We start from the raw sequence: 13,728 nt of genomic DNA, 5'->3' as shown, positions 1-13,728 counted from the left end.
TTTTCTTGGATTATTAGGGATTGTTATGTAATTATTGGGGCTTGGAATTTGATGTAAATCTTGAATTTTCTGACTATTTTTGTGTATTTTATTTAATTTTTTGATGGTCGGCTAATGTTTAGGCTTCAATGTCCAAGTGCAATGCAAAGCTCACTTATGATTTCCTATAGAATAATCGAAACCCAAATTAATAAGAAAAAAATTACAGTTCAATATTTTATTTAGTGATAAGGATATTTAAATTAATCAGTTTTAACAGACATTGATTTAAGTTAATTAAAATTTACTTAATTTTAGGACATATTTTTGTATATAATGAACTATCCTCACTAAATTTTAAAAGATATCGTATTTATATATTAATTGCAATTTTTTCAATACATATAAGTTTAATTGAATAAAAAAATAAAAAAGATAACTGCCTTTTATTTCAAGTAAAGCGGTCGGGTCAATGGTCATATGTGGACTTGTTAGATTCCTTATATTGACTTGTCTTCTTTGGTAACCGATTACTTGTATTGGTTCATCGATTAATAATCTAATGCTACCTGCATTTTCTCAAAAAAATATGAAACTTATTTCATTAAAACAAAGAAACAAAGCAATTTTCATATTTTTTTTGATAAATATTTTAAATTTAAATTTCTCATCTCACGTAAGTAGATATCTAAATAATACTTAGTAAATAATAAAAAGCAAACATATGTCTCAATAAAGTTTTTGTAATTGTTTACTCCATTTAATCTTTTAAAGGGAAGTATGAATTTTAATAGTAACCAAAATAGCTCTAATAATGTAATTTGCAGCACAATTAAACATTTCTTCGATGCAAAATGTTGCCTATCCGAGTCTTTTGATCAATAGTAAATGCATGTAGAGGTGGTAATCGTTTGATCATTTTGAGATGGGTTATTTCGATTTGATATTCGAGTTATTTTAATTCTGACTCATCTCAAGTTCAAGTTATTAGAATGAATTATTTGAAAATAGATAATTTCGAATCAATTTTTTTGAGTTATTTTAATTTTAAGTCAATTTGAAATTAAAGCATTTAGCTAAATTGAATTTATAAGATAAAGGCAAAGTTAAATGCAGAATTGGAATCACTTAAAACTTAAAAAACCTTAAGAACGTATATAAAAATTTATATATTAATTTAAAAATATTCTAAATCAACTTCACTAAAAAAGAAGTATATAGGGTCATCATATAAATTTAAAAAATTAAAGAGAAATTTTTTGATAATCATAATAGTTAGTGAATGCATCACATGGGTTTGGACTTTGAAGTGAAATATTGTTTTTAATTATGTTTTATGAGAACCAAGAGAACAAAGTTTGAATCTTCTGCTAATTCCTTTAAAATTTTAAAATACAAAAATATAAGAGGAAAGTTATTTCTCTTTGATGTTTTGATTTGAAATTAATACTATTTTCTTGGGCAGTTTGGTAATAATATTTTTCTAAAACATATATTCTTTCCAAAATCACAGACATTGAATGGCATATACATAAGAAAAGAGAATGAGAAAAAAGGTAGGAATATAGGAAGATAATGTTGATGAAGAAAAGCTAAACAATTGCTCAAATAATAAAAAAGAACAAAACAGTATTGGAAGCATAATATTATAGAATGTCTCGTGTGCACATTAATTTTCAATATCTAAATTAAACAAAAGGTTGATATTATTTTAAATGCAAGATATATAATTTTTATAGAAGCTATAAATCTTATTTGATGCACTGCTTTAAAATAATAATTCTCAACGTAAGATTAAAATTATCTAATGTTGTAAACTTAGTTTAAACGATCAAGAGATAATAAGAATTGAATATATGTTTGTTAATTAGTTTACTCCTTTAGATTTCACTAAATATTATGTAGTTTTTGTCAGTGATTTGTTCAAATAAAACAGTTTTTTTTTTCACATTTTTAAATAAATAAATGAAATGATAATCACATGTTTTATAACTAAATAAATTTTGATAAAAAGCGATGAAAATAATTTTATGAATATTAGTTTTGCATTATATTTAAATTTTTAATTAGAAGTGTTTTATTTGATCATATCAATGACATACTGATATTAATATTTTAATAAAAACTTATAAAATTATGAATTATATATTTATATATATATATAAATAAATAGATAAAATTTTGAGATAAAAAAAAAATCCTAATGACATTATGTGCTATTTGTTATTTGTTTGATGTAATTTGAATCCTTGATTTATATGTGAATGTGGAAAACCTGTATTGATGAGATATATACAAGACTTAGTTTATAAATATAGTAAATATAAAGTTGGTTAATTTAGTTAATTGATTTTAAATTTTTTTAACTGAACAGATATGATTTAACCGATCCCTTAACTGAATTAATTATTTTAATCGAATAGAATTAACAGAGCTTTATTGATTAAATGGAATTTTAACTCACTTCCTACTCATTCCTAGTTAAGATGTATCTCAGTGCTTAATGAATATGGTCCACTATAACCGGCTGGTCCGGTTGAACACTACACAGTGACATTTCAACGCGTAGAACTGACCTTTCTTATACTATTTATGATTCTTGCAAGATCTTTGCTTTCTCAGTTTCATGTTCCAATAAACGGATTGCTCTGTCTGAAGAGAAACAAAATCATGTTAGAAGATCACAAGAATGAAGCACAGTGTTTCAGGGTTGTTCATATATTATTGCTTCTAATGATGGGTAAAAATCCGTATCTTATTTCTCTTTTCCTACACTTTCTTTGTGTTTATTACTCGTCTTCATATATATATATATATATATGCTACTTTTCTCTGCAATAAGCGCATCATCAACTCAATATTTTTTGTTTTTTGGGTATGTCATTTCTTGCTGCTGGCTCTTGCTTTTTTGAAATGTTTTTGTATGCTTATTGTTATGAGGAGGACACCAGTGTGATTGATCTAGTCAATCAAACCAATAAAAGAGAATTTAGCAAGCACGGCATAAAAATATAGAGTTCCAACAATTTTACTTAAGTTGATAAGAAAAAAAAAGGGATTTTATCAAAGATATGCAGTCAAATCATAGAAATATTATAGTTTGTGGACGATGGTATTCACATGTTAAATTGGCTACGGGCATTTCTAAGTTTCAATGGAGCGAAGAGGAGGGTTGAGCTATGCACGGGTTTTTTTTTTGAAGATTATGGTGGTAATGGATGGGCTCATTCTAAGCAAAGGTAAGATAGACACACATGGCTTTGTAGGATTTAAGGCAGATCTGCTTTAACAAAGCTAAGATTGGTGGCATCTCATAATTGAGCCTGTCTTTTTGACGATAATGACAAGAGTAAATCGGCGAAAGCAGAAATTTTAATCCTCGGGTATCAGTTGGGTCCCTTTTTGCCTCCTGGAAATGTATGATGCAGGCAGTGGATGCTTCTCATGCTATATATATTGTTTCGTCATAAAAGACTTTTGACTTGTTGGAGAACCTTATTTGGTACTATTTGTTGTATATAATGAAGCCCAAGGACATGGGATTGGTCAAATTCGTTAGCAACGTATGCAATTATAACGCATTGCCTTAAAATATAGTTACTCTTGTGCTCAAGAAAACACAACAACTCCAAGGATTTGATTCCTCGAACAAAAAATTGCATGAATTCAACTCTCTGCTGTCCTGATTGAATGAAACTTCGAATTGCTTTCAGAAGATTCTATTAACTAGATCCCGGAGTGTGGGTATCTATTTTTAGTTCCAGTGGATTTGAGAGTCATCTTTTTTATGAAACCTCAGAGCTGACATTTTTGTTCTATGGAATTGCAGCCGGTACTGCTATGTCAGAACATTCTCTTGACACAGACAAAGAAATCCTGCTAAATCTGAAATCTTTTCTGGAGGAACGAAATCCCATAAACAGAGGAGGGTACGAGAAATGGAACCAATCGAGCTCAAATCCATGTGACTGGTACGGCATCTCATGCTCTCCGGACGGGGCAAGAGTAACTGGTTTAGACCTCTCTGACAACCGAATCTCTGGGGAAATGTTCAAGAGTTTCTCAGCCTTAAACCAGCTTCAATACCTGGATCTCTCAAAGAACACGCTACAGGGAAAAATCCCTGATGACTTGAGAAGGTGCCACAACCTTGTATACCTCAACCTGTCACATAACCTCTTAGAAGGTGCGTTGAACTTGGCTGGGGTGACCAGTTTAGAGAAGCTTGATTTGTCCACAAATCGGTTTCTTGGGGACCTGCGGCTTAGTTTCCCAGCAGTTTGCAACAATCTAGTTGTTGCAAACCTTTCAATAAACAATTTCACGGGTAGAATTGATAACTGCTTTGATGGGTGCAGGAATCTGCAGTATCTGGACTTGAGCTCCAATAATTTTACTGGTTACCTTTGGACTGGGTTTTCAAGGCTTGCAGAGTTCTCAGTTTCTGAAAACTATATTACCGGGCCAATTTCTGCATCTAGTTTTGAGGAGAATTGTAGTCTTGTAGCTTTGGACTTATCTGAAAACAATATCCAAGGTGAAGTTCCCATGCAGATTTCGAATTGCAACAATTTGGTTGTCCTAAATCTCTGTGGAAACAATTTTATAGGGCCAATTCCCTTACAGATAGGATCGATTTTGACCCTGGAAGGCCTGTTATTGGGTGGTAACAGTTTTTCTAGAGTGATTCCAGAAACCCTTTTGAATCTGAAGAACTTGGCATTTTTAGATTTGAGCAGGAACAATTTTGGTGGGGAAATACAGGACATTTTTGGGAGATTTACGCAATTGAATTCTCTTGTACTTCAGGGGAATTTATATACAGGTGGTATAGTTTCTTCTGGCATTCACAGGCTACCCAACATTACTCGGTTAGACTTGAGCTACAACAATTTCTCCAGCTACTTGCCTGTTGAAATCTCTCAAATGCTAAGTTTAAAGTTCTTGATCTTGGCTCACAATCAATTTACTGGTACCATACCACCGGAGTATGGAAACTTATCACAACTACAAGCCCTTGATCTCTCCAACAATGGACTCATTGGATCAATTCCGCCTGCCCTCGGAAACTTGACCTCTCTCTTATGGTTAATGCTTGCAAACAACTCACTCACTGGTGAAATACCGCGTGATATTGGAAACTGTGGTAGCTTATTTTGGGTAAACCTTGCTAACAACCAACTTTCCGGGGCAGTCCCTCATGAGTTAACAAATATCGGAAGAAATGCTAGTCCAATATTTGAATCAAATCGGCAGAGTAACCACATGATTGCTGGTCCGACTGAGTGCTTGGTGACACAGAGGTTGCTTAGTGTAGAAGGATATACACCTTTTGGTTCTTTATACACCATTCCTACAAGGAAAATTTGTAGAAGGATATGGAATCAGCTTCTGAAAGGATATGGCGTTTACCCAGTATGTGCTATGGGTTCATCAGTGAGGACATATCAAATCTCAGGATATATTCAACTTAGCGGGAATCAACTAACAGGTGAGGTCCCTCAAGATATTGGCAAGATGAAGAATTTTAGTGTGTTACATTTAGGTTCCAATGAATTCTATGGGAAACTGCCTACAGAGATTCGAAATGTCCCACTTGTAGTCCTAAACATCTCCGGAAACAGATTTTCAGGCCAAATTCCTGTAGAAGTTGGGAATATGAAATGCTTAAGGAGTCTTGATTTGTCACGCAACAATTTTTCGGGCACAATGCCCATGCAGCTTAATAACCTGACTGAGCTGAGCAATTTCAACATTTCATTCAACCCATTACTTGCTGGCAGAATTCCAGACAGAGGGCAATTGGGAACATTCGGGAAAGAGTCCTTCATGGGAAATCCACTGTTGCACAGTCCATTGTTCGACTTGGACGATCAACTTCCACCACCACCACCATCAAACTGGCAGGATGAAAATGACATTGGAATGGATGGGGATGGCTTGAACTCTGGAAATGGATTTAGTTGGGAAGCGTTGTTGATGGGGTATGGATGTGGAATGGTATTTGGAGTGGCCGTGTTCTATATTACTTTTCGAAAAGGTGAACCAAATTGGTTTGCCACCATGGTTGATGGCATCCATCAATGGAGGGCACAAAAACGGAATGCTTCTCGCAGAGGTGATGGGAGAAAGATTTAGTAAGTGAGAGTGGTGTACCAAGGCTTGTCTTACATTTGTGATTCTGAGTTCAAGCTGATTGTTAGCTATGTGCATAACAATACCAGCAGTAAAGTATTGGCTGAAGACCACTTTGAGATGTTTAATTAAGATGCTGTAACTAATGTATTTACTACTATTCAAAAAAAAAAAAAACTAATGTATTTACTCTTTCATGTCCCCTGCTTTAGTATATCAGTTTGAGATCCTTCTGAATCTCCTTAATTAATGTCATAAATCTATAACCCTTTTACAAAGAGAAATTAAGTAGCTGGAGGTTATATACTAGCATTTGCTAATGATGGCATAACATAATTGATTAGCTCCTCATCAAGGGTCTATGTTGATCGGTGCTCTAGTCTATATATATAGATATGCATCGAATTAGGAGCTGCTTAGAGATAGCGTTTTCAGATATGTGTCTTCAATTTCTTCAGCATTATGATAAAATGCGTATACATGAAACCTGTAAAACCTACATGATCCAAGAAGCGCATGATCCCAGAGATCCTCTGTTAAAGTTATCATTCGACAGGCCAAAGACATTCCTTCGTTAAGAAACACACTAGCCACGTGCATTGCCCGTGTGCATCTGTTTTATATAATCTGTTCAAACTGTGAATCCCCTGCTAGGGGGGGCTTTACCCGAAAGGAGGACATTAACATCTCTGCATTTGGGTTAAGTGAAAGTGTCATTAACCAGCTTATTTATTTTTCATATCTAGTTTGTCTGCCGTTGAAAGAAACTTGATTGTGCCTCTCGAGGCATTTGCTTCCTTTACCTCCTTCATTCCCATCTATGGCATCATGCCACATGTGATAAACACCGACACACTGTATTAGCCAATGGGACTATCACACACCACCCGTCATCCTTAACGGCACCGGAACCCCAACTTGCCTGACACACCCTCACGTGCATGGCTGCACGCACGTTTCCAAGGCCCCATAAGCATTCATGTGCCCTCAAACCAACTTCACCAATCCATTCATGTGCTTGATTGCTTACACATTTCCATTTCCCCTTATAACTCTCTTGACATTGTTTGCTTTTCTTCAATTGAACCTCCCTCTCTCCAACTCCCCCAAAGAGAGAGAGTGTGTCTAAGCGCGCTAGCTTTCTTGATGAAGGCTATGCAGTTCAATGCAAATGGTTATGGAGAGAGGATGGAAGCCTAGTGTGGAGATTTCACCAAATTGTCCACGGTGTGGTTCTTCAAATACCAAGTTCTGCTATTACAACAATTACAGCTTAACTCAACCAAGGTACTTCTGCAAAGGCTGTAGAAGATATTGGACTAAAGGAGGATCACTTAGGAACGTGCCAGTTGGAGGTGGCTACCGTAAAAACAGAAGAGGTAAGTCCTTAAGGCTACCAACTGATGGTGTGCCCTCTAAGGAATTGTCATGTGGGGTACTTCCACCTGACTCAATTGGGCATTCCTCTGGTAACAAAGTGAATGCCTCTGCTGAGTCTAATAGCTCCTCGGCGATGTCTGATGGTTCTCAAATTGATCTTGCACTCGTTTATGCAAACTTCTTGAACCAACACCCAGAAAACAAGTCTGGTTTTGAAGTGCCAGATCAGTTGCCTAGTGAATTTGATCCATCTCTAGAGTTTTCAAGCTTAACCAACACAAGCATGGATTCAAGTATTCAGCTGCCAAAAGAAAATGGTCTAATTGTATGCCTCACTCGCTCTGACTTGTCCACAGAAAATCATTTGAGCAACAATGATCAGGTATACTATTCTGGATTAGAATCAGTTCACAAGCATCAAGATAGAGTTCAGCAATGTACATGTCAAGAAACATGTAACTTTGCATTGCCACCATTGCCAGGGGACGATTTATTCTCTCAAGAAACACTGTGGACGAATTCTCATTCCTCGATGAGTCAAACCTTGCAAGCAACACAAGAGCCAGTTCTAGGACCTGAAGTTCACGATCCAAATCTATTGTTTGGTAATTGGAGTCCATTTGATTTGTCTGGTGATGATACTTTCTCCAGGATTCACTAGCCTTTCCTATCAATATTTTTATTTTTATTTTTTGGTTCTTCAGTTTTGTCTGTTTTTCTCCTTATAAGAATGTATGGAATCGAAAGAATTGAGATGAAATGATATCAGTATATGAACAAAGTATAAGTTCAAAGAAATCAAAATAATTAAAAGCAAATTAGTGAAGTTGGAGCAGCTTATGTTTTACTTACAAATAGATTCTACAATTCATAGTTCCAAGAATTAGGCTCACAGCAAAATCTGTGGTTCCTTAAATTAACGCAGAGTTCATTGTTCAAGAAAATAAAATCATTAGTTAATAATTTCAAACTTAGATCATTTTGAAAGTGCAAAAATGTTTACCATGAAAAGTATGTTTGTTAAGGGTAGCTTATCACAACATGTATAATATATGTGGAAAGTAGGAATTAACCAATAGATAACATTTTAGGTACAAGCATTATATATGTACACACAACATCCTTTTCTATGATGCGTGTGTATGTAAATTAATCCTTATTGTTTAAGAAATGAAATACAAATACTAGCAGACTATTGGATCATTTAGAGGTAGCGCCTCCTTCATAATTGTAATTCAAACATAAAAAATTACAAATAAAAGCTAGCAAGGAATAATGGGCAAGCGAGGGAGTTTTGACAAGGGTCCTGTTCGTCCTGTAGATGATGAAGGCTGGAACAGGAGGGCTACACTCCACATATTAATATCAACAACACAGTGTTTTCGTTTTTTATTATGCAGTTGGGGCTCTCTAGACCATCTTCAAATTTGAAAAATTCAATATCAGGAATCAAATTCAAACTTCTCTTAGCTACCTCATTCTATCATAATTCAAAAGCTCATTTGTTGGTGACAGAAATCTCGAGTTTCAAACTTCCCTGGCACAGTCCATTGGGATTGACAAAACCCATGGTGGTAGCGAGCTTCACATGATCCTAGAAGCACCCAAGATCCAAGAATAACGAAAACTACCTCTCCCAAATCGCAATCATATTAGTGTTGACAATATTCACAGAGTTAACAGTCCTCAACTTTGATTGAATCTATCTTTGAACAAAACAAAATTATACTAAAATGGTGTGTATAACATGTAAGGTTTCTTTAGTTTGTGTATGTGTGTAGTAATAAAATATAATAATAGTTAATAAATCATCAAAGGACGCTGCATAATTCATCGTTCGAGTAGGGCACAATCAATCTAATGATGTCATAGTTAGAGATGAGACGTGGTCGATTGTGGATGTTTCATGAATCAGAAAAGTCGTCGGACGGTGAGGTGAGGGTCTGCTAATTATTGGTGTGTCGTAGCCGTAGCTGTAGCCTTACCATGTGCAAGTTGTGTCTTGCTAGTTGCAGTGTTAGCTGGGGATTTAATTTGACCACAAGGTGCTTGTTACCGTCAGATTTTTCTTATATTGGTTGAGAAAATAATGAGTCGTTGGCAATTTCATGACCAAGTTTAAACATAAATTAAGAAATACTAGCACAAAGCGTATGGCTAATTCTAGTCTTAAAATATTAATTAGCTGCATATATGGAAGTATGATGTTATTCCATTTGAACCTTTATAATTTAACTTCTCATGAACTAAAATGGCTCAAGGATATGATTAATATTAGTGATTTTTTAGTGCATGGAAAATTGAAGTAATTACTTCTCGTCCTGTTCAATATTTGACACCATTTATTTTCTAGCTGTACAACATTATTATTATTATTTTCTTTAGTGGTTGAAGATAATTCGAGGGAGCTAGGTACGGCCACCTCTTACCAGGTATGATCATATAGGAGTTAGGGAAGTTATGCTAATTAGGGAAGCCTTGACTTTTTTTAATTAACGATATATTAATATTTTTTTTTCTAGGATGTCAATCTATAAATGTAATTTAAAGATTAGGCTTTGTTCATTGTTATTTTTGTTACGTAATTGTTTGTCTGCATTTCTTTAGGGAAAAGGGATTTGAATACTGCTAATAGAAAACCAAAAAGAAAAAGGAAATTGAACATTTTCATCTATAATTGAATTTGGGGTGTGAGCTAATGGAAGCTTGATTTCCTTGCCAAAATAGGTTGGTCAACTCAATACCAGCGGTTTCTGACTGGTCACACAACTTGCCACAAGAACATAAAAGAAAATTAAAAGCAAAAGCAGAATGTGTAATTTGAAATTTACATACGTGATCAAATGAAAGAAAATTGAACAATATGCTATGTAATTAAATATAGAAAATGCCTGCATGCATGCATGCATCTGAAACGAATTAGGTAATCACTATTATTACTTCCCATGAGAAATTAAGAAACAAATCAAGTACAAAATGTTTGCAACGATAATATCTAGTGCAAGTAAAATCAATCGGTGTAATTTCCCCATGTATTATAGAATTCGTCCGTGGTAAAGCTAGAAAAGGTAAAAGATTGCTGGCTTAATTGAAATGGCATGCATGAAAGTGAAAGGATGCTACCCTCTTCTTTTTCCATTTTGATTAGGCTGGACTAGGTCTCTGGACCCCAGCCCCAGCGCCAGCTCCAGGTCGTTTAACTGATGCATGAACCATGGTTGACGTCCGTAATATTAAAAGAGTGAACGCTGACCTCCGCCGAAGCCGCCACCGGCCCACCTGCACCTGTTTCATTTCAACGCTGGCTTGCAGCCAAGGAAAAGTAATATGTGAACTCAATTTCTCAAAACCTTTAGGGCCTGCATTTGTCTCTGGAAGATGCTTAATTTCTCCGGTTGAGACCGTTGTCATCAATTTGTTAGAAATGTTGTCAGAGGCTCTATCGAATTTGCAAGGTATTCACATGGGAATGTAAAGGATATATATTGAGCTAATGCATGGGAGAATAATCAAATAAACGGCATAACCATATCCACATATTAATGTATGGATATTTACAAGAGAAAGCATAACTTTGTGTACAAAACAAGACAAACAAATAGAAAACATGTTTGGTTAACTAATGATGGAAAATTAAGAAATATATTAAGGTAAGGCTTGATTAAAAATTTTCTATTTTTATCCTTATTCTAACAAATTTGGTGGAAAAAGCAAAATAAGTCTTAATCACAATAATCATCTACTCTCTTTCTCTCTTGTTATCTTTGATTCCTTTCTCTTTTGAGAAACATAATTCCATTGTTATTAACAATAAAAACATAAATGCGCTTTCGAATCTACTGTCATAAACGACTAATCGTCGACTTGGTATGAAATTATAGCTACATGGCATTGGCATTGCCATAGAAGCGCAGGGAACACCAAACATTACACTGGCCAAGAATACACACTTAGCAGCAACCCCAAAAGGATCCCCAATAAGAACTGTGATAAAACAATTCCCCTAATCAAAACAATCCAAATATGGTTCAATACAGCTTGTCCTTTCATCTTAATTTGCCTTCATTTCTTTCTTTCTTTAATTAACCATCTAAACACGGAATATTACCGAATTAGATCAGGTCAATAGCAACCGATTGTGGAGAGGTATAAAAGAAGATTAACAAAAGGAAAGAAAATTAATATGCATGTGGCTTTGAGGCAGATCAATCATTTATCAAATATTATTCAAAGCAGTGCTCAAGCAGCAAAATCTTAACAAATTAAATTCTTCTCAATTTAATTTACTGTGTTAAAAAAAGATTAACTCTTTAATCTCAAAATTAAAAAAACAATTCGTCAACAATCAATTAAACAAGCTAGGCAAATGATGAATTGATGCCAAATTGAGTTAATCAACAGCTTGTCAATAAGTTGTGAAGTGAGTATCCAATCAATTTTCCAAACATAAAACAAAATTCTTTTGCCATAAATTATACAATTTTGTGCAGGCATTAGTTTTTTGCCCGTGTATGTTGCTTTTGCTATTTAATTTTCTCAATGAACAATTATGTACATAATTATATTGTAAAAGAAAGAAGAAAAAATTGAAAATCCTTTGCGTCTCTCTGATCTATAGTTTTCTCCTTCTCAAGCTGGATAGTAAGAGAGCAGATTGATTGGTACGCAAGGAGAATTCTTCCATGCTTTAGCATGCAACTTAAGCACCTCTCTGGCCCTCTCTTTAGTCTTGTATCCACAATCCACTTGAAGCACCAAGCACAATTTAGCCACGACACCTAATTGCAGCATCTCTTGAAGCACATTGGAAGTGGCACAGAACTTGGAAATAGACAGCAGAATTCTCACTGCCCTTTCACTTGCAACCTGGGAAACCCTAAGTATCTTCTTTGAAACAATTGCAAGCCCCGCTCCATGCCTTAGCAGCTCGGCTCGTCCTTCGGCGCATCCACATACGGCATCCAGCACTGTTAGTATCATCTCACAAGTCCTTCTCTCTGATGAATCAAGAAGCAAGTCAATCAAGACAGATACCGCGCCGGCTTCAGCTGCCTTAATCTTGTTTCTTCCCCATGGGCTGATGCTGACCAGCAACTGTAGAGTAGCTTTTGAGGCTTGCTGAGAAATTTGATCGCGCAAAACTTGAATCAATTCGACGAACAATTCAGGTCTCAAGCTGATGAGTTGCATCGGATCAGCTATCTCCAGCATTGACTTCAACAACAATACTGCATAAGCCCGAGACTCGTAGCTTCCACGTTGCATTACTCTCGTTAAGGAGACTATGAAATCACCATTTTTGCGCATGAGATTCTTGAGAGCAGCTTCTGAGAGTTGGAGATTGTAGAGAATGGTTAAAGCCTCATCAGTTGGTCTTGTTGACTCAAACTCGTTATCAAATGGTTCTTCAGCTGCAGTAAAATCGTAATTGCTGACAATTGAAGCCAAGAACTCAACTGCGCCTGAACTTTCCATGCATCTTTTGTTTGTAGCATTCTCAGAAGCGATCGATTGTAGCGTCCTAAGACACTTTATCTGTTGATGTGGTGACTTGGCATCATTGAGGAGCTTGGTTATCTGAGCTTTGCTGATGGGTGGCTTTGGCGTTGGGATTCTTTCGATTCCATGGGAAGCATTTAACATGCACCAAGATTGAATCAATCTCCTCAGGGTATGATTTGGGGTGAGGTCGCAGTCTGCAATAACTTGCTTTGTAACCGGACATGTGTTGTTCTTCCCTGAAAACAACCATTTCTCGATGCTCTCCCTGTCGTATGTAATCCCGGTTGAAACCGTAACAGGATCCTTCATAATCTCAAGAGAAATGGGACAGATAAAAAATGGAGGAACATCAATTTCATCCATTCTGAAACCACACAAGAAGCTTGAAACCAAGGTTTCAAGAAAAACCCAGACAAGAAAAAGCTAAACTTTGTGTAAAACAAGAGCTGAGAATCGGATTGGAGGAAGTTGAATTGGAGCTGTTGAAGATGTAGTTGGTATGAACTTTGAAGACGAATTGGAGGATGATTCAGAGGGGTTGGATTACATATATATGGTATGCGCGGGGGGGTGAGAGAGGATATTCAAAACCTGAGAAAGTCAAAAACACGGAAATGGTTTTGCAACGCTCTTAAGACTTTTCCAAGGCATTGGCAAGGCTCAAGGATGACAACTACAACTACTACTAGTACAACTAACATTTTGCCGGGTGCTGAATGGCTCAGATTTTTT

At 35.6% G+C, this 13,728-nt stretch overlaps 3 protein-coding genes across 3 annotated transcripts; 2 read left to right on the top strand and 1 right to left on the bottom strand.

Moving 5' to 3' along the window:
- The first annotated feature begins 2,593 nt into the window (after positions 1-2,593).
- Positions 2,594-6,375, top strand: LOC110420306 (putative LRR receptor-like serine/threonine-protein kinase At1g74360). Its single transcript, XM_021433573.1, has 2 exons — positions 2,594-2,719; positions 3,809-6,375. Exons 1-2 carry the CDS (start codon positions 2,650-2,652, stop codon positions 6,115-6,117), a joined length of 2,379 nt encoding a protein of 792 aa, XP_021289248.1. The 5' UTR covers positions 2,594-2,649; the 3' UTR covers positions 6,118-6,375.
- A 916-nt stretch (positions 6,376-7,291) lies between these two features.
- On the top strand, positions 7,292-8,155 carry LOC110420808 (Dof-type zinc finger DNA-binding family protein). The gene has a single exon (XM_021434182.2). It carries the CDS (start codon positions 7,292-7,294, stop codon positions 8,153-8,155), a length of 864 nt encoding a protein of 287 aa, XP_021289857.2.
- Positions 8,156-11,930: 3,775 nt separating this feature from the next.
- LOC110420345 (E3 ubiquitin-protein ligase PUB23) lies at positions 11,931-13,516 on the bottom strand. The gene has a single exon (XM_021433623.2). The coding sequence runs from the start codon at positions 13,357-13,359 to the stop codon at positions 12,124-12,126; it is 1,236 nt and encodes a 411-aa protein (XP_021289298.1). The 5' UTR covers positions 13,360-13,516; the 3' UTR covers positions 11,931-12,123.
- Positions 13,517-13,728: the final 212 nt, after the last annotated feature.

Source organism: Theobroma umbraticum, unplaced genomic scaffold, assembly GCF_002168275.2.
Source record: "Theobroma umbraticum cultivar Fairchild unplaced genomic scaffold, ASM216827v3 scaffold_86.0, whole genome shotgun sequence".
Taxonomy (NCBI): Eukaryota; Viridiplantae; Streptophyta; class Magnoliopsida; order Malvales; family Malvaceae; genus Theobroma; species Theobroma umbraticum.
Note: the sequence above shows the minus strand (reverse complement) of the source record. Positions and strands in the feature narration are given on the sequence as shown.

Coding starts and splice junctions, on each gene's coding strand:
- LOC110420345 (XM_021433623.2), bottom strand. CDS start 13,359: ATGGATGAAATTGATGTTCCTCCATTTTTTATCTGTCCCATTTCTCTT.
- LOC110420808 (XM_021434182.2), top strand. CDS start 7,292: ATGGAGAGAGGATGGAAGCCTAGTGTGGAGATTTCACCAAATTGTCCA.
- LOC110420306 (XM_021433573.1), top strand. CDS start 2,650: ATGTTAGAAGATCACAAGAATGAAGCACAGTGTTTCAGGGTTGTTCAT. Junction 2,720..3,808: donor ATTATTGCTTCTAATGATGG/GTAAAAATCCGT, acceptor ATGGAATTGCAG/CCGGTACTGCTATGTCAGAA.